General features: G+C 46.0%; 1 protein-coding gene across 3 annotated transcripts in view; it reads right to left on the bottom strand.

Moving 5' to 3' along the window:
* THADA (THADA armadillo repeat containing) overlaps positions 1 to 16806 on the bottom strand; it is a 281980-nt gene that overhangs the window by 135331 nt on the left and 129843 nt on the right. For all 3 annotated transcript variants that reach the window (XM_075925431.2, XM_075925430.2, XM_089777509.1), the window contains one exon: positions 14395 to 14563. In XM_075925431.2, the coding sequence (XP_075781546.2) occupies positions 14395 to 14563 (169 nt within the window). The remainder of the gene's footprint in view (positions 1 to 14394; positions 14564 to 16806) is intronic.

Genomic DNA, 16806 nt, shown 5'->3' with positions numbered 1-16806 from the left:
TGGGCTCCATGCAGCACTGCCGATTTGAAATGCCACGTGCAGCCTGAGGACTCTACAATTGCCCCGGGCTGCATGCAGTGTTTCAAAGTGGCAGTGCTGCATGGAGCCCGGGGTCTGGCCCTGGGCTCCACACAGCACTGCCACTCTGAAGCACCCTCACCTCTTCCCTCACCCTTGCTGCCTCTTTCTGATAGAGACTAGTCGACTAGTGTGTTGAATATCTGATAAGCATTTGCTTATCGGATAGTCAACTACTCGATTAGTTGTTCGCATCCCTATTACAGGAGGGAATGTTGGGACTGAGAGGCGGTTTGAGTGAAGGAGGGGATTATGATCTGGCGCAGGAACTTGGGGTGAAGGGTCCAGGAGGGGTTATGGGTGCAGAAGAGGATTCTGGCCTTGGGAAGGCGTGTGGGAAGGGGTGCATGGTCTGGGAGTGACCTGGGAGAAGGGGAGCGGGGAAGAGGGTACAGTGAGTTGGGTTTTGATGTGGGGAAGGGGAATGTGGTGCAGGGTCAGAGAGGGATATGTGTGCAGGAAAGAAATCTGGCCTGGAGGAAGGCTATGGGAGGGAGTAGCAGGGTCTTGGAGGGAGATGTGACCTGGAGAAGGTGAGGAGAGGGAATACAGAGGGTTTGGGTGGTGACCTGGCATAGGTAGTTGGGGGGAAAGAGAGGGTGGGATGCCAGAGGTAGGCTCTGGCTGGGAGGAGTATACATAGGCAACTCCCAGGCAGCTCCCAGGCAGCAGCCCTGCAGGAACCTGAGACAGGCTCCCTGCCTCTCTGCTGGGTGGGCTGCTCCACATGGTTTGGCTCCAGCACAGGGAGGGAGGAAGAGACAGAGCAGGGAGTCAGGGAGCAAAGAGGTTTCATTTGCTGCCCCTGCCTTCAGCAAAATTTCTCAGCTCCTATTGGCTGGAAACTGGCCAACGGGAGCTGAGGGATTTTGCTAGGGGAGGGGGACAGTGCACAACATTTTCTCCTTCCTGCCCAGACTGCATAGCAATTAGCAGCCTGCTGTTTAAAGTGACTGCAGCTGCTTTGTAGTAAAGGTGCTGGTGAGGCAGCCACAGTCTGGATCCGGTGTCTTGGCGGGCCGGATTTGGCCTGCTAGCAGTGTCTTGCCAACCTCAATCTTGACAGATGTGTCTCTAACCTGTCCTTAAAATCTCCAGTTACATAGATTCTACAACCTCCCGAGGCAATTTATTCCAGTGCTTATCACCCTGACAGGAAATTTTTCCTAATGTCTAACCTAAATCTCCCTTTCTGTAATTTAAGCCCATTGCTTCTTGTCTTATCTGCAGAGGTTATGGAGAATATTTTTTCTCCCTCCTCCTTATAATAGCCTGTAGGTACTTGAAAAATGCTATCATGTCCCCTGTCAGTGTTCTCTTTTCCAATCTAAACAAACCCATTTATTTCAATCTTCCCTCATAGGTCATGTTTCTAGAACTCTAGTCATATTTGTTGCTCTTACTGGAATTTCTCCAGTTGTCCACATCTTTCCTGGAATGTGATAAAATACCTCAGTGGACGCCTAATCAGCACAGAGTAAGAGAAAATAATTACTTCTCATGTCTAACTTACAGTACTTCTGTTAATACATCTTTTTTTGCAACAGTATCACCCTCTGAAGTCATATTTAGCTTCTGCTCCATCAGGACCCCTAGGATCTCTTTCTTCAGTACTACTTCCTAGATTGTTATTTCACATTTTGTATGTGTGCACTGACTGTTCCTTCCTAAGTAGAATATTTTGCATTTCTTCTTATTGAATTTCATCCTATTTACCCCTCAGACCATTTCTCCAGTTTGTCCAGATCATTTTGAATTATGACACTAACACTTGCAAGCCATCCCAGCTTGCTATCATCCACAAACTTTATAAGAGTATGATATATGCCATTATCTAAATCACAGATGAAGATATGGAACAGAACTGGACCCAGAATGATCCCTGCAGAACCCCCCTTCCAGCATGACTGTGAAATATTGATAATTACTCTGCAAATGGTTATGCGAACAATTATGCATCCACCTTACAGTAGTTCTATGTAAGTTGTATTTCCCTAGTTTCTTAATGAAAAGGTTGGGGGAGACTGTATCAAATGCCTTCTAAAGTCTAGGTATACCACATCTATACCCTCTTATCCAAAAGGCTTGTTATCTTGTCGATATCACAAAGACCATCATTACAAATGAGCCCCTTTTTAGCAGCTTCATCATAGCGATTGAATTACCCTCTTAGTCTTCCAAAAACACTTCTGCTAGATTACTAAAGAAAGCACACTAGTGTTACAGCTGGGCCAATTTTGTACTGCCACTACCTGAGACATACCTTTTTAGAAATAAATAAAATAATTTAGTCTCATGATTTGAGACTAAATTATTTTATTTATTTCTAAAAAGGTATGTCTCAGGTAGTGGCAGTACAAAATTGGCCCAGCTGTAACACTAGTGTGCTTTCTTTAGTAATCTAGCAGAAGTGTTTTTGGAAGACTATCTGGCTCCTTTCATAAACAGTGAACTCTCTTTCATAAAATAAAGCAGGAGGGAGGATGTATTTACCAGCAGATTTTTATTTCAGGATCTAAAAACAATGAGGGTGTTATTAAAGACCTACATTCAATGATAAACCAGAAATCAAAACTGATCTATCATGCGACATAGGTACAGCGGATAGCAACAGCTGTAAAGGGACTGCCTTTCATTTCCCCGTCCTAAAATTGCTAACCATACTAGAAATTTAAGAAAAAAGAATACTCCGGAAAAGACATAAGAGAACTCACAATAGAAATGTGTGCCAAGATATGGTGAGAGCTGTGAGTAGTTGCAGGCTAACAGAAGTAAACACACACAATGAGGCATTGTCAGATGAATTCTCATGAAAAGAGGCAATAAATCAGCTAAATTACTAGTATGACAAACTTTAAAGAAGCACAAAATTGATTACCCCACATTAAAAGAACAGCAGGTGAATTAATATCTGATTCCACATTGATAGTGAGATTTTTCCTAGAATTCGACCTCCAGTTACAGAATATGAAACTTACCACAGATGAATGCAGAATTAGGAAGCACATTCAAAGTACTTAACTCCATTTAAAAAAGTTAATAAGAATTGGGAAAAAACAGAGAACATGCAAGAGGTGAAACAACCAAAGATACCTTCCGTAATGTCTTAAACTATAAAGCACTTTATAAAATACCAATTCCCCAATATGACAGGTCTACATTAACACTTCTGCGTAAATAAAATTGGCCTGCCACTCTGTACCCTACCAATATGTTGTGGCTGTGCAGATATCCTTGACAGGGACACACAACAGGAAAACAGTCAAAGATACTTGAGCCCTAATGGCAAAAGCCTTCACTATTGGTGGAAGCACAACCTGTGCCACCTCCTAGTAAGTACAGATGCAGGAAGTGATCCATTCCAAAATCCTCCAAGAGAAGGCCCTTCTTCCTATCAGCTATTGCAATAAAGAGAGGGGTTGATCTGCAGAAGGACTTGGCATGGTCCAGGTAGAAAGCCAGGGCACAGCTGTCATGCAGAGCACACAGCCACCTCTCTTCATTGGTTGTGTGAGGCTTTGGACAGAACACTGGGAGGAAGAAAGCTATCTTGGTTGAAAAGCAAGTGTGACATCACCTTTGGCAGGAAAGCAGACGGGGCTGCTGGTGAATCTGGTGCTTGTACAATAATCTTCAGAAGTGAGAGCTTTAATCTCAGAAACATCCCTCTCTGAGGTAATAGCTACAAGGAATGCAACCTTCCACAAGAGGGAAAGGGAACAGGAAGCCAGAGGCTACCACAGCAGACCCACGAGTTTGGAGAGGACCAGGATGACATCCCAGATTGGTGGAAAGAGTTTTTCAAGCCATTCAAGAACCTGACAATATATCATTTGAGAATACTGATCTGTCCTGGACGTGAGGATGAAAGGCCAATTGTCAGGTGAAGAGAAGGGGAGGCCCTGGTGCTTTGGGAGAAGCAGATAATCTAAGATGGTCTGGAACAGACAACTGAGTCAGGAAGGTATTCTGCTCCAACAGCTAGCAGCAGAAACACTCCCATTTTGCTAGGTAAGTTGCTCTGGTAGAAAACTTTTCTCTTCCCCAAGAGAACCTGCTCTACCTCACAACCACAGGCTTGTTCCTCAGGACTCAGCCATCCAAGCTCCCAGGCAGAGAGAGAGGAGGTTCAGAAGCCAACTATGAGCCTACAAGAGTATGTCCGGGAGGTGGGGAAGTGGCCATGGGACTACTACTAACAAGTTTATGAGCACGCCGATCCAATGCTAGTGAGGCCATGCTGTGGCAAACATAATGACCTGTGCCTTGTGCCCCTACCCCCCAGTACTCTAACCCTCTGCCCCAGCTTGGAGCTCTCTCATGGACCCCTGAATCCCTCATATCTGGTTCCACTATGGACCCCACACACTTCCTGCCTTGAGCCCATGGCCCCTCCAACATCCCAACCTCTAAGCTCTCTCCCTCATTTCTGGCCCCACTCCAGAGCTCACACCCCCAGCCCCCACTCCAACCCCCTGCCCCAGCCCTCTGTTCCCTCCACATGCCCTACCCCAGAGCTCCCTCCTGCACCCAAAATCTCTCATTCCTAGCCCTACCTGAGAGCCTAACCCCCCTCCACCCCGAGCTGGAGCCCTCACCCCATCTGCCCCCAGCCCCTGCCTCAGTTTGGTGAAAATGAGTGAGCAAGGGAGGGGGGAGTGGAGTAAGTAGGGCTGGGGCCTCAGGAAACATGGCAAGTATGTAGCCTTGGGGGGGGGGGGAGGAATGGGACAAGAATGTTTGGTTTTCTGCAGATTTAAAGTTGACAACACTATGAGGAGGCAGGTACAGGTGGGTCGCAACTCCACAGCCTCTGCTAAGAGAACCTAGGCTGAAGCTGGCTGTTCCCACGGAGCTTGCTCTAACTATATATCAGAGAGTCAGGGGGCAGGCAGGAGACCGACGACAACTGTCTTTCAGATGCCATGGAGTGACCAATCCCCGCACGGTGGATGGGGAAACTCCTAGAGATTCCATAGTTCCCACTGGACCAATGAAGTCACTGGGGGCTTAAAGAGGAATGAAGTTGTACCTTGGTTTGTATGCAGGCCTTCTTCCTCACTGTCAGACCCCCAGGAAAAAGGAGACTTGTCTGAGAGACTTAGACAGTACCAAGGACACAAGTCTATCCCATGCCCATTGGCTCTCTGTGGGATCCTCTGCTCAGGACCTATATTGGAATAATGGCTCTCAGTCCCACAACTGTGGTGGATCAGCGACAGTGACCTGGTGATCAATACCTTATGCTCTGAGAGTAGTGCTACTCTGTAGACCAGGAGTGGAAGAGAGGATTGATGTCTCTGAGATCCATTCTAGTGATCCGGAGACCGGTAACAGGTCTCAGGGTACTGCACCTTGACCCTCTCCGTCTTGCCAGGGACTAGGACACAGACCCAGCATCAGGGCTCTGGGGACTGGTGATAACTCTGCAAGTCAGCACCAGACTGTCAGCAACTGAGACAAGACCCTAAGGAACACTGCTTAAGAGTCCCGGGAGCTGAGAACTTTGGCAGGAAAACCAACTTGCATCCGGGAGCTGGTGACACTGCTCAGGTAAGTGCTGGTGGGACACTCCCTGAACCAGGGAGTCATGCCGCACTGATGAAAGCCACTAGAAGGGTCTGAGGGTAACTTTATCCCTTGAATGGGGCACCTCCACTGGCAGGTATGGGTAGCACTGGAAGGGACTATATGTTCTTAGCAGACTGGAAGGCCCCTGGCATGGAAGACACTGCCAGGGCTGAGTGCCTCTGCCACTTCCTGGGGTGGTGGGTGGGTTGGGAAGTGAGCTGGTGCCTGGCCACCATCCAGAGAGGAATAGCTACCCTGCTGGGTTCTTTGCTCTCCTGAAGCTCTCTCCCTTCCTTTACAGGATCAACGTGTCATAGAACATTAGGTTTGGAAGAAATCTCAGGAAGGCATCTAGTCCAACCCCCAACTCAAAGCAGGACCAACCCCAACTAAATGATTCCAGCCAGGGATCTGTCAAGACTGGCCTTAAAAACTTCCAAATATAGGGATTCTGCCACCTCCCTGTGCTTCCTGTGCTTCACCATCTTCCTAGGGAAAATAGTTTTTCCTAATATTCAACCTTGACCTCTTCCACTGCAACTTGAGACCATTGCTCCTTGTTCTGTAATCTGCCACTGCTGAGAATAGTTTCTCTCCATCCTCTTTGGAATTACCGTTCAGATAGTTGAAGGCTGCTAATCATATACCCCCTCACTCTTCTCTTCTGCAGATTAAATAAGACAAGTTCCTTCAGCTCCTCCTCATAAGTCATGTGCCCAAGCCCCCTAATCATTTTGTTGCCCTCCACTAGACTCTCTCCAATTTGTCTATATCCTGTCTGTAGCAAGGAGACTGTAGCAAACCTGGACACAATACCCCAGATGTAGCTTCACCAGTGCTGAATGAGAGTGGGGGGAATAATCACTTCCCTCAGTCTGCTGACAGTACTCCTATGTAGCCCAACATGCCTTTAGCCTTCCTGGCAACAAGGGCACACTGTTGATCCATATCCAGCTTCTCACTTACTGTAATCCTCAGATCCTTTTCCGCTAAACTGCTGCTTAGCTTGTCATCCCCTAGAGCCTCTAGCAATACTTGGGATTCTTCCATCCTAAGTGCAGGACTGCCCTTTTCCTTATTGAACCTCATCAGATTTCTTTTGGCCCAAGCCTCAAATCTGTCTAGACCCTGGACCCTGTCCTCGTTCTCCAGCATATCTAATTCTTCCTCCATCTTTACATAATCCACAAACTTGATGGGAGTACAATCCATCCCATCATCAAGGTCATTAATGAAATTTTTGAACAAATCTGGTACCAGGACTCTCCTCTGGGCATTCTGCTTGATACTGGCTGACAACTAGATATTGAGCCATTGATTACTACCCACTGAGCCAAACAACCTAGCCAGCCTTCTATCCACCTTCTATGATGTAAAATGGCGCTCTCCTGACCTTTTTTTGCTTTTGAGCCAGTAGTGGGGATGGACTCAGTGGGGATAGAATAGATATATATGTCAAAGAAAAAGAATTACAAAAGGTAACGGTCTTTTCTTCTTTGAGAGAAGAAATTAGGGGATCAATTCCAATTAGGGGATTCACAAGCTTTACCCAGGAGGAGGGGTCAGAGTCAATCAGTTGCTGACTGGAGTACTGCTGTGCCAAGCACCACATACAGTCTGGACTGATGCACGATGGTGTAGTGTGATGTAAAGATATGGACAGAAGACTAAGTTACAGATCTCCTGTAGAGGGCCATAAGCCAGGAAAGAAGGTGAGGAGGCCGGCACCCATGGAGTGCACTGTGAGAGGTAGTGGGGGAACCTTGGCTAAGTCTGTGATCTAGGAGGAGATACACTGTGATGATACCGATAGCTTCTTCTTATGTTCACACTGCCACAAACTGTCCTGAGGACTTATGGAAGGGTTTGATACAGTCAATGTAGAAGGTGAGGGCCCTTCTGACATCAAAGGGGGGGAGGGAGAGAAAGGTCCTTCTGTTCTTGTGAACTTTTGTGGGGCTTCAGGTAAAAAACTGGCAGGAATATATCCTGGCTGGTATGAAATTTGGAATCTACCTCTGGAAAATAACATGGATGACATCTGGCCAAATCGAGCACTTGTGGACAAAGAAGTGCAGACTGAGGCAGTTCACTAGCTGATTCCAGATCCCAGAGAGTGTGAATCCTCCAGATGGTTAGAATGGACCATGCATAGCTCCCACAACTGAAGAGATTCCTCACAGAGGCGATGATCAGGTTTTCACTTTCTTGTTGATGTAATACACAGCAGTCATGTTGTATGTCCTGGCAGCCATGCACTGGCCCCAGAGGTGAGGCAGGAATGCCTAGCCTGCGAGACAGACTGTCTGGAGCTTCATATGGAGAGACAACTCCTCTGCCTTCCACATCACCTTAGTTGTGAGTTCTGAGGCGAGCTCCCAAGGCCAAAATGCTCTCATCACCAATGCGTCCAAGTGTGGGCCATGGAGAGCGCCAAAGGGACCCCAAACAAACACTGAATGTGGGCACAGCCTCTACCAGAGTGTTTGGATGATGCAATGAGGGAGCATCACCACTATGTTGACACAGTCGTGGGCTAAAAGATACATCAATGCCAGCCACAACTGCAGTGGCTGGTGACAGACCCTGGTAAATGGGACAATGTACATGCAAGCTGTCATGTGACCCAGGAGCTTGAGACACGGTCAAAGTGAAATCAGATTATTGTGGTGAAGCACTCTTCTGGCAGGAACGCCCAAGCTTGGCTGACATCCAGAACCATACCTTTGAACTAAATCTTTTGGATCGGCATAAGGCTGGATTTCCTGGAGTTGAGCAGGAAAACCAGCTTTGAAAGTATAGTCTGAGTGAGGCCCACTTCAGCATCCACCTGCTAGCAAGACCAGCCCCTGAGAAGCCAATCATTATCTGAATGATAAGCGTAAACCCGGATGCCATGGTGGTGGAGGAAAGTGATCACCACTGCCATACATTTGGTAAACACGGCAGGGGGTGGGGGGTGGACAGTCCCAAATGGAAAGGTTGTGAACTGTTAATGAGCCTCCTACACAGTAAATCAGAGATACCTCTGGTGAGAGGGTTGATGGCAATATAAAAATAAGCATCCCCCAAATTATGGGTGGCACACCAACCCGCTGGATCCAAGGAGGGAAGGCTCAAGCTCTGGGAGATCATATGGTATTTATGGTTGGAGACAAACTTGTTCTGAGTTCTCTGAGATCCAAAATCAGTCGGATACCTCTCTTTACTTTTCGGATAAGGAACTAGGCAGGAATAGAAAGCCCTGCCACTGAACTCCCAAGGAACCTCCTCCACTGCCCCCAAGTCGAGGAATGCTTACACCTCTTGTAGTTGATGTTGCTCATGAGAAGGGTCCCTACAGAGGGACTGGCAGGAGGGGGGCAGAAGGAGCTGAAAGGGATAGAATATCCCATCTCCACAGTGTGGAGAACCCCATGGCCTGAGGTAATGCTGGTCCATGCCTGGTGGAATGGGACAAACAATTCAGGAAAGGCAGAGATGAATCCAAGACTGCTAGCATTCTGTCTTTGGGTGCACCTTCAAAAGACCTGCTTGGAGGCCGAGAGGGTCTTCACCTGACCCTGATTATTGCCAGACTGAGATCGAGATGACTTCCTATGGGAGCCCCAAGGTTAACAATGAGAGAAGCCAGAACAGACCCAGGTGGAGAAGGGCCTCAGAACTGTGGCTTGAAATCCTTAACTTCATTGCCAGGGTATGTATGCCCATGTACTTCATGGGTACTCCCTGAGTCCTTTGAAGCTATGCAGATGGGAATTAGTTTATTCGGTAAAGAGACCAACCCTGTCAAAAGGAGGTCCTGGATTGTCTGTTGGATCTCTAGTGTAAGCCCTGAGGGCTGGTGGTAGACATTCTTGTGCGTAGAAATCCCAGGTAAGTCCACTGAGTCCACCACATTAAATGAAGCCTGGAGAGAGGTCTGGGCCACTGTCTCACCCTCATGGACCAAGGCAGCAAATTCATCCCATAACTCCTGGGGCAAAAGCTTCTTAAACTTATGGAGAAAGGCCCAAGAGTTGTGTAGAGTTATACTGACTTAGGATATTTTGTTGATTTGCTATCGTATCAGACCCCCTGGTGAAATAGACCTTATGTCTGAATAAAGTGAGGCACTTAGCATCCCCCAATTTAGGTGCCGAGACCTAGTGACCTTGCCTTTCTTTCTCGTTCACCACAACCACCACCACCATGAATGAGCATGGTGAAGGGTGAGGGTCTGCCAGAATACTGGCTGAATACTGTATAGTCTTTATGATGGGAGTGCTGTCCTAGCAGGGTCCTCCAGAGCCAGGATGTCGATCATGGAATCCTTCTACTCAACAACCTGGAGAGACTAGAGATCACTGGCATCAACTGGCCCAAAGAAGGTGATGCCTCCCCAGAGGGAGACAAGGACAACTCAGAATGGGAAGGCCAGCGTGGGACTGAACCAATTTGGAATAATATACCACCTGGTGCCAGTGCTCATTGCTTATGTGGTGCTGAAGAGTGAAACTCAGCCCACCCTCGAGATGATGATCTCAACCGGTGCCAGGAACATGAGTGGTGCCAAAATTGCAAGCATCTTCTGGGAAGTGAGAGGCACCAGGACTATAACTGGTACTAGGATCAAGATTGGCGCTGGAACTGTCAGGGCCAGTGTCGGTGCCCAAGTAAATCATCATGCTTCAGAGATCAGTGCTAAGGCAAGACATAATGGCTCTGCACAGGTCGTTGTCTGGTGTATGAACTGGAGCATGAATGGTATCAAATTCCCCAGTGCCACAATGCATCTCAGTGCCAAGCTCCTCCAGATAACTTTGAGCAGGACCAGGATCAGCTCCCTGCAAATACCTGTGTGTGGGAACAGTTCCCAAAGGCGGGGAGTCAGACCAATGCCACGTGTCAGACCAACATTGATACAGGAGCTGCGCTGGGACTCTGAGCGATGCCAGGACTCCAACCGGAGGGCTCCTGTGCCTGGAGTAGATGGGGTCAGCATAGTCAATTTTCCCAGGGAGGTCGGTGGAGCAAGCAGCCTGTCCGTGCAGAGGACTGAGTCATTTTAATGAAGCCTCATGTGGCCTCAAAGGGGTCCAGCGTGGAAGATGGGCTGATGACCACTGCTTCCATTCTCAGTAAGTCAAGGTGGATAGGGCTCGATGCCGTAGATTAGTGATCCCCAACCTTTTGGGGCTGCCGGGCGCCCGGGGCCGCGCATGCGCCGGGCGCCCAGGGCGCAAGAATGGCTTGGGACGGCCCTGATCACTTGGCGAGCGCCATTGCGCCCGCGGGCACCACATTGGGGACCACTGCCCTAGAACATAGCACAGCCACGCTCAGAGGCCGCGGCCCAGCTAGACTCTATTGTTGTCCGGGTCAAAGTCGGAAGTCTTGCTGTCACCGATGAAGGTGGCTGGATCACCCTGGTCGACTTTGCTGGGGAGCGCAACTATTACTGGGACTTCAAAGGCTTCAGTGAATGCCGGTGCAAGTTTATTTATTGGTGCCCTCTCCAAGACCAATGGGGGTGCGCTACACCTCCGAGGCACTCAGTGCCAGGTCCTGCCACTGAGGGTAAAGAGTGGATCCATCAGGAACTGCTTTGGAGAAAAGAACATGTGGAACACTTGCTAAGCAAAGAAACCACAGTTCCAACACCAGTCACTGGTGCTAAGACAGAATTGATGGGAGGTCAGGTTGGCACAATCATATATAGAGTGCTACACTAGTGCCACTCCAGAAGACTTCACAGCTGACCCAACGGATAGCTGCTAGGGAAAACCTTTCTGACAAATGTGTGCAGCGTGCAAACACCTAACTGGAATTGATATGAGCAAGCACTTGAAGAACTAATTTTAACTTACTACTAAGGGGACTATTAACTATACAACTTCAAATACTATATACAATGACTTAACTACAAGGCACAGTTGTGATAGGAAAGCTTGTTGAGCCAATGAGACATTGTAGCACCATCACTGGTGGAGAGTAGGAACTGAAGCAGTGGGAGAGCCAGTGATGCCCCTTATACCAGTGCGCATGAGTGCTACCCCACAGGGCACCAGAGTCAGTCTTCTATCGATACCACAGAGAGAAATAATTCTGTACCGATGCATGTGACAAACACACACACACACACACACACACACACACACACACACACACACAGGAATGGATATGAACAAGCACTTAAAGAACAGTCAGTTCAGCATTGTAAGGAGTCAGAGTTGGGTTTGTTTGTTTTTCTTTTGGTGCTAAAAAGATCCCTTCAAATGTCTACAGAAAAGCAAAAACACAAACAAAAAACAAACGATGTTGAAGAGAATTTTCACAAAGAATTTTGGGATTTATTACCTTGTAAATGGACACAGTACAAGAAACCAGAATTTTTGTATGTTAACTTGAAGCTGATAATGTCACTTTACAGTCTTGTGTCTTAACAGTTCAAAAAAAATTCAAAACCAAAGTGTAACAAGAGCACATTTCTAAAAACAGAATGGAAACAGATGCTAACTAACCCTTAAAATACCATTATTTCTGCCAGGAAAGTGGTTTTTCCTGTGGTTTTGGCCTTAAAGAACTTTTTGGAATAATATTGTTTTACAAAATTAGAAATGTAATTCAAATATTTGTATCTTGCATTCTTTAACGACTATTTTCATTATTTTCAGTTTTGCTTTTAAATTATGCAATCAATTAATATTTATTTATCTGGGTTATTTACACACTTCTACATCTGGGCATACCTAAGGGGACAAATGCTGATGTTCTTAACTGGTAACAAAAGCTACCTAAGTAATTGTGTAAAAGGAAGTGGCTGTGGGTGTAGCATAGAGGACAAATGAAGTTGTGTCAAGAGAGGTAACCAAAAGGATCATGAAAAATGTGTCGGATAAGAAGAAAGGAATCTGAGTAGACTAAATATGGGAGTGGGAGTCTCTGATCTGCCACAGATTTGGTGGGTGACCTTGAACAAGTAACAAACTCTCCACATAAATGATCACATCTTTAAAATAGGAATAATGATATTTTCCCCACTGCATAAAAAGCATTCTAAGATTCAGAGATGAAAATCCCTACATTAATGGCATTGTTATTTTAAGTTCCCTCTCAGCTGCTCAACCATGCAGTCACCTTTTAAGCCTCATGAAGGAGCTCTGGACTCTGGTGGGCAGTGGCGCCTTTGCCTGTTATCCCCAGTGTGGAGCTATCATGGCTGCTGGAGAGGTACGTCTGCCTGCTGCCCTCAACATGGAATTACTATTGCTGGGGGAGAGGTAGCCCTTCTCCGACCCTCATCCAATCTAGCCTGGATATGCCAAGGCTATGGAGTAGCATCTATCTCCTCCACAGCCAAGCCCCAGTGGACCTGCTAGAGCCATGTAGAGGTACTTCTCTTCGCTCCCAGGGCTACTGCAGTGAGAGGGGGTTGGAGAAGTCCTCTGTCCCTAAGGCAGCCTGCTCTTCCTCCAAATCCCTCATCTCCAGCCCCACTCCACATCTAGAGCTCTTCCCTCCCGCATACACCCACTGAGTCCCCTCCTATAATCCAAACCCTCATATCCCTTGGCCCTCATATTCCTAAGTCCTCATCCCCCCACACTCCAACCCTCTGCTCCAGCCATGAACCCCTTCCCACACTCTTAACCCCATGGTCCACCCCATCACACATTATCCATGTGCAGAATACATTTGTGATTTGCACCAATATGAATGTTGTGTGTTACATATCACTTCCATATTGGCGCGCACAGAAAAAATTCATTCCGCACTTGCACATAAAAATTAGAGGGTAATTGTTGTTGTTGTATATCTTCTTACACTGTCTTATAGATTGTTGTTTTTGTTACAACTGACCTTCTGTTCCTTTGGCCTATATATTAAATCCAGCTAGGGGGCTGCAGCCTCTGCTCGCTATGCTCACCTAACCCCCTCTCTCTGGGGGCTTTTGCTTCACTGAGAGCGCCCTTTGATGCTGATGACGTGATGACATCATTTTGTCGCCTGGCAGGAACATTTTGTTGTCCCTCAGGAAAAACTTTTTATATATAGATATAGTCAGACAGACAGACAGAGACAGACAGACAGACAGACAGAGACAGACAGACAGAGACAGACAGACAGACGGACAGGGTGTGTCTAGACTACATCTCTCTGTTGACAGAGAGATGTAGATTAGGCAAATCAAAATTGCTAATGAAGCAGGGATTTAAATATCCCGCGCTTTATTAGCATAAACATGGCCGCTGCTTTTTTTCAAAACAGCGTTTTTTCGAGAAAACAGCAGTCTAGACGCAGATCTGTCGAAAATTAATCCTTTCAACAGATCCTATAAACCTCATTTTTTGAAGAATACAGGATCTGTCGATAAAGGGTTTATTTTTGACAGATCCACATCTAGACTGCCTTTTTTTTTTAGAAAAAGCTGCGTTTCGAAAAAAGCAGCGACCATGTTTATGCTAATGAAGCACAGGAGATTGAAATCCCTGCTTCATTAGCAATTTTTATGTGCTTGATTTGCATCCATCTGTTGACAGAGGGATGCAGTCTAGACAAAGCCATAGACAGATATATAGACAGACAGATAAGCCAATTTACCAAACTGTGATATATAACAATATTTAAATAATCTATCACTTTGGCTTCCTATATTTATTTTCTTAGACAACTGATCTGTAAGGTGCTTTCATGTGCTGCTTAATAAATTCTCAACTCACCGTGAACTATGACAACAACACATTACACAAAAGGAGAACTTACTTGTAGAAGCTTTCCATGAACAGAATTCTGTCGTATGCATGGAGCAGTGTGGTCTGGAAGCCCATTAAGCAGGGATTGTACTGTATGTGGTATCTGGTTTATCATAACAAATGGAACAAGTGCTCGGCCTGCCATCTCACGTGAACGATACACAGGAGAGTGGCCACATCTAGAAAAGGGAGAAATATGTTTACCACCTACATGCAGGGAGTGCATTGCTATGACTTAACAAGTAATAGTTAATCATTTATTCTAAATAAAATTATTTTAATATATTCCAAAATAAAAAATGTAAAATAAATGACTAACCACAGTTAAAACTAACCCAAAATATGTTCCTTACAAAACAAACATTAAAATATTTCCTTTAGCTAGTGACAGGGTATAATTCCAGCTACATATATCTAAACAGATCTATACTAGATTCTGTTTTTCAAGATTGTCCTTGTCTTCTTTAAGACAAAAATATAATAGGACCATAGACTGAGCTGTTCAGTAGCAACAATCTGTTTCCCATTATGTTACTAAAAACAAATAACAGCAAATTTGAATATCCTAATTTATTAATTTCACTAAAATTAAGGATTTAGAATACACATTCTAACTGAACAAGATAAATAGATAAAGGGTAAATTTTCAAAGTGGCATAGGTTCCTAAAACAAATGAAAGGACATTGATTAGCACACAGCACGCACACTTGGTTAATAGCATAACATATCTGACAAAGGCTATGTTTACACTGGGCAGGTTTGGCAACAAACGTATTTTCATGCGGTGTGCTGTCGACATGCAAAAGTTGCCAAAAGTGAAAACAGGTCAAACTAGTTTTTCTCCCTCCACACTCCATTGTTTACATTTCATGGCCACATTGCTAACTCCCCTGTTGACAGATAGAGCAAAGCAATGTGGGTAAGCACCCCACAGTGCAGTGTTGTGGGATAACAGAGCAGATCCCTACAGTTCTTGGGGTTCTCTCATAGCTTTGTGAGCTCTCCGTCCTAAGGAATGTCAAAGCAGCACAGCAGTCTCTCCATCTCTCCCCGTGAAGCAGCGGTCTGCTTGCCACTGTGCTCCTAGTACAGAAGCACTCCAATAATTTGCTTTTTGTTTATTCCCAAAAAAGAGCAGCTCACTCAACTGTCAGACACTTCCAGGAGCTTTGGAAGGGGAGGGGTTCATACCTGCAGGGCAGGAGAGATCACAAAACACTGAGCACTGCCATCAGGACAGACATTGTGAAATATTGACGGAAGCCAGTTCTCTCAACAAAACAAATAGAGTCCACACTGGCTCTTTGTCAACAATAAAGGAAGGGGAAAGACAGAAGTCTCTCGCAAAAGCGGAAATTTTTTGTAGCCAAAACTGTGCATTTCCCCTCCACAAAAGTCACATTCGGTATAAATGCTTTCACTGTTTTGTGACCAAAAGGCAGGTTTTGGCAACAAAACATGCCAGTGTAGACAAGGCCAAAGTATCCATTTCAGAACACATAATACCCTGAAAATACAAGTGTGCACTGGGGGAAGAGCAGAGAAGCTACACTTCCACAAGAAGCTATAACTCTCTCTCCTGGAGCTCAATTACAATCTCTGGATGGTACAGAATGCTCCCTTCACTACATCCCCATCTCTTCCATATTTCCTTTAGGTGACTTGTTTTACAGAAGAGCGAAGAGAGGATAGTGCTTGTGCGCCATGGAAATGCAAGCAGTGCAACTATGGATGTTCTATGGACAGTGGGTCAGTCCTAGTCACTATGGGTATGTCTACACAACCACCCTAGTTCGAACTAGAGTGGTTAATGTAGGCAATCGAAGTTGCAAATGAAGCCTGGGATTTGAATTTCCCGGGCTTCATTTGCATCTTGCCGTGTGCCGCCATTTTTAAAGCCCCGCTAGTTCGGAGTCTGTGCCCGCGGCTACACGCGGCACTGAGTAGGTAGTTCGGATTAGGCTTCCTATTCCGAACTACTGTTACTCCTTGTGGAACGAGGTGTACCGGTAGTTCGGAATAGGAAGCCTAATCTGAACTACCTACTCCGTGCCGCGTGTAGCAGCGGGCATGGAGTCCGAACTAGCGGGGCTTTAAAAATGGCGGCGCCCGGCAAGATGCAAATGAAGCCCAAGAAATTCAAATCCCGGGCTTCATTTGCAACTTCGGTTGCCTACTTTAACCACCCTAGTTCGAACTAGGGTGGTAGTGCAGACATACCCTATCTAACCAATTCTGAATATTGTATTTTTGGTCACAGATAGTAAAACCTTTAATCCTGCATTGGCAAGTTTAGGAAAACACTTGTTTCAGTGCTAATAAGAACTTATGTTTTTTTAATGAGAATGCAGTCTCAACACAGTGGAAAGTGATTTGTTTACAGCTGTTCCTGTATTCATGCTATACCATATTTTATGTTAG

Source organism: Pelodiscus sinensis, chromosome 3 (assembly GCF_052426305.1).
Source record: "Pelodiscus sinensis isolate ZL-2025 chromosome 3, ASM5242630v1, whole genome shotgun sequence".
In the NCBI taxonomy this organism is placed as follows: Eukaryota; Metazoa; Chordata; order Testudines; family Trionychidae; genus Pelodiscus; species Pelodiscus sinensis.
This window is presented reverse-complemented; position numbering and strand designations above follow the sequence as displayed.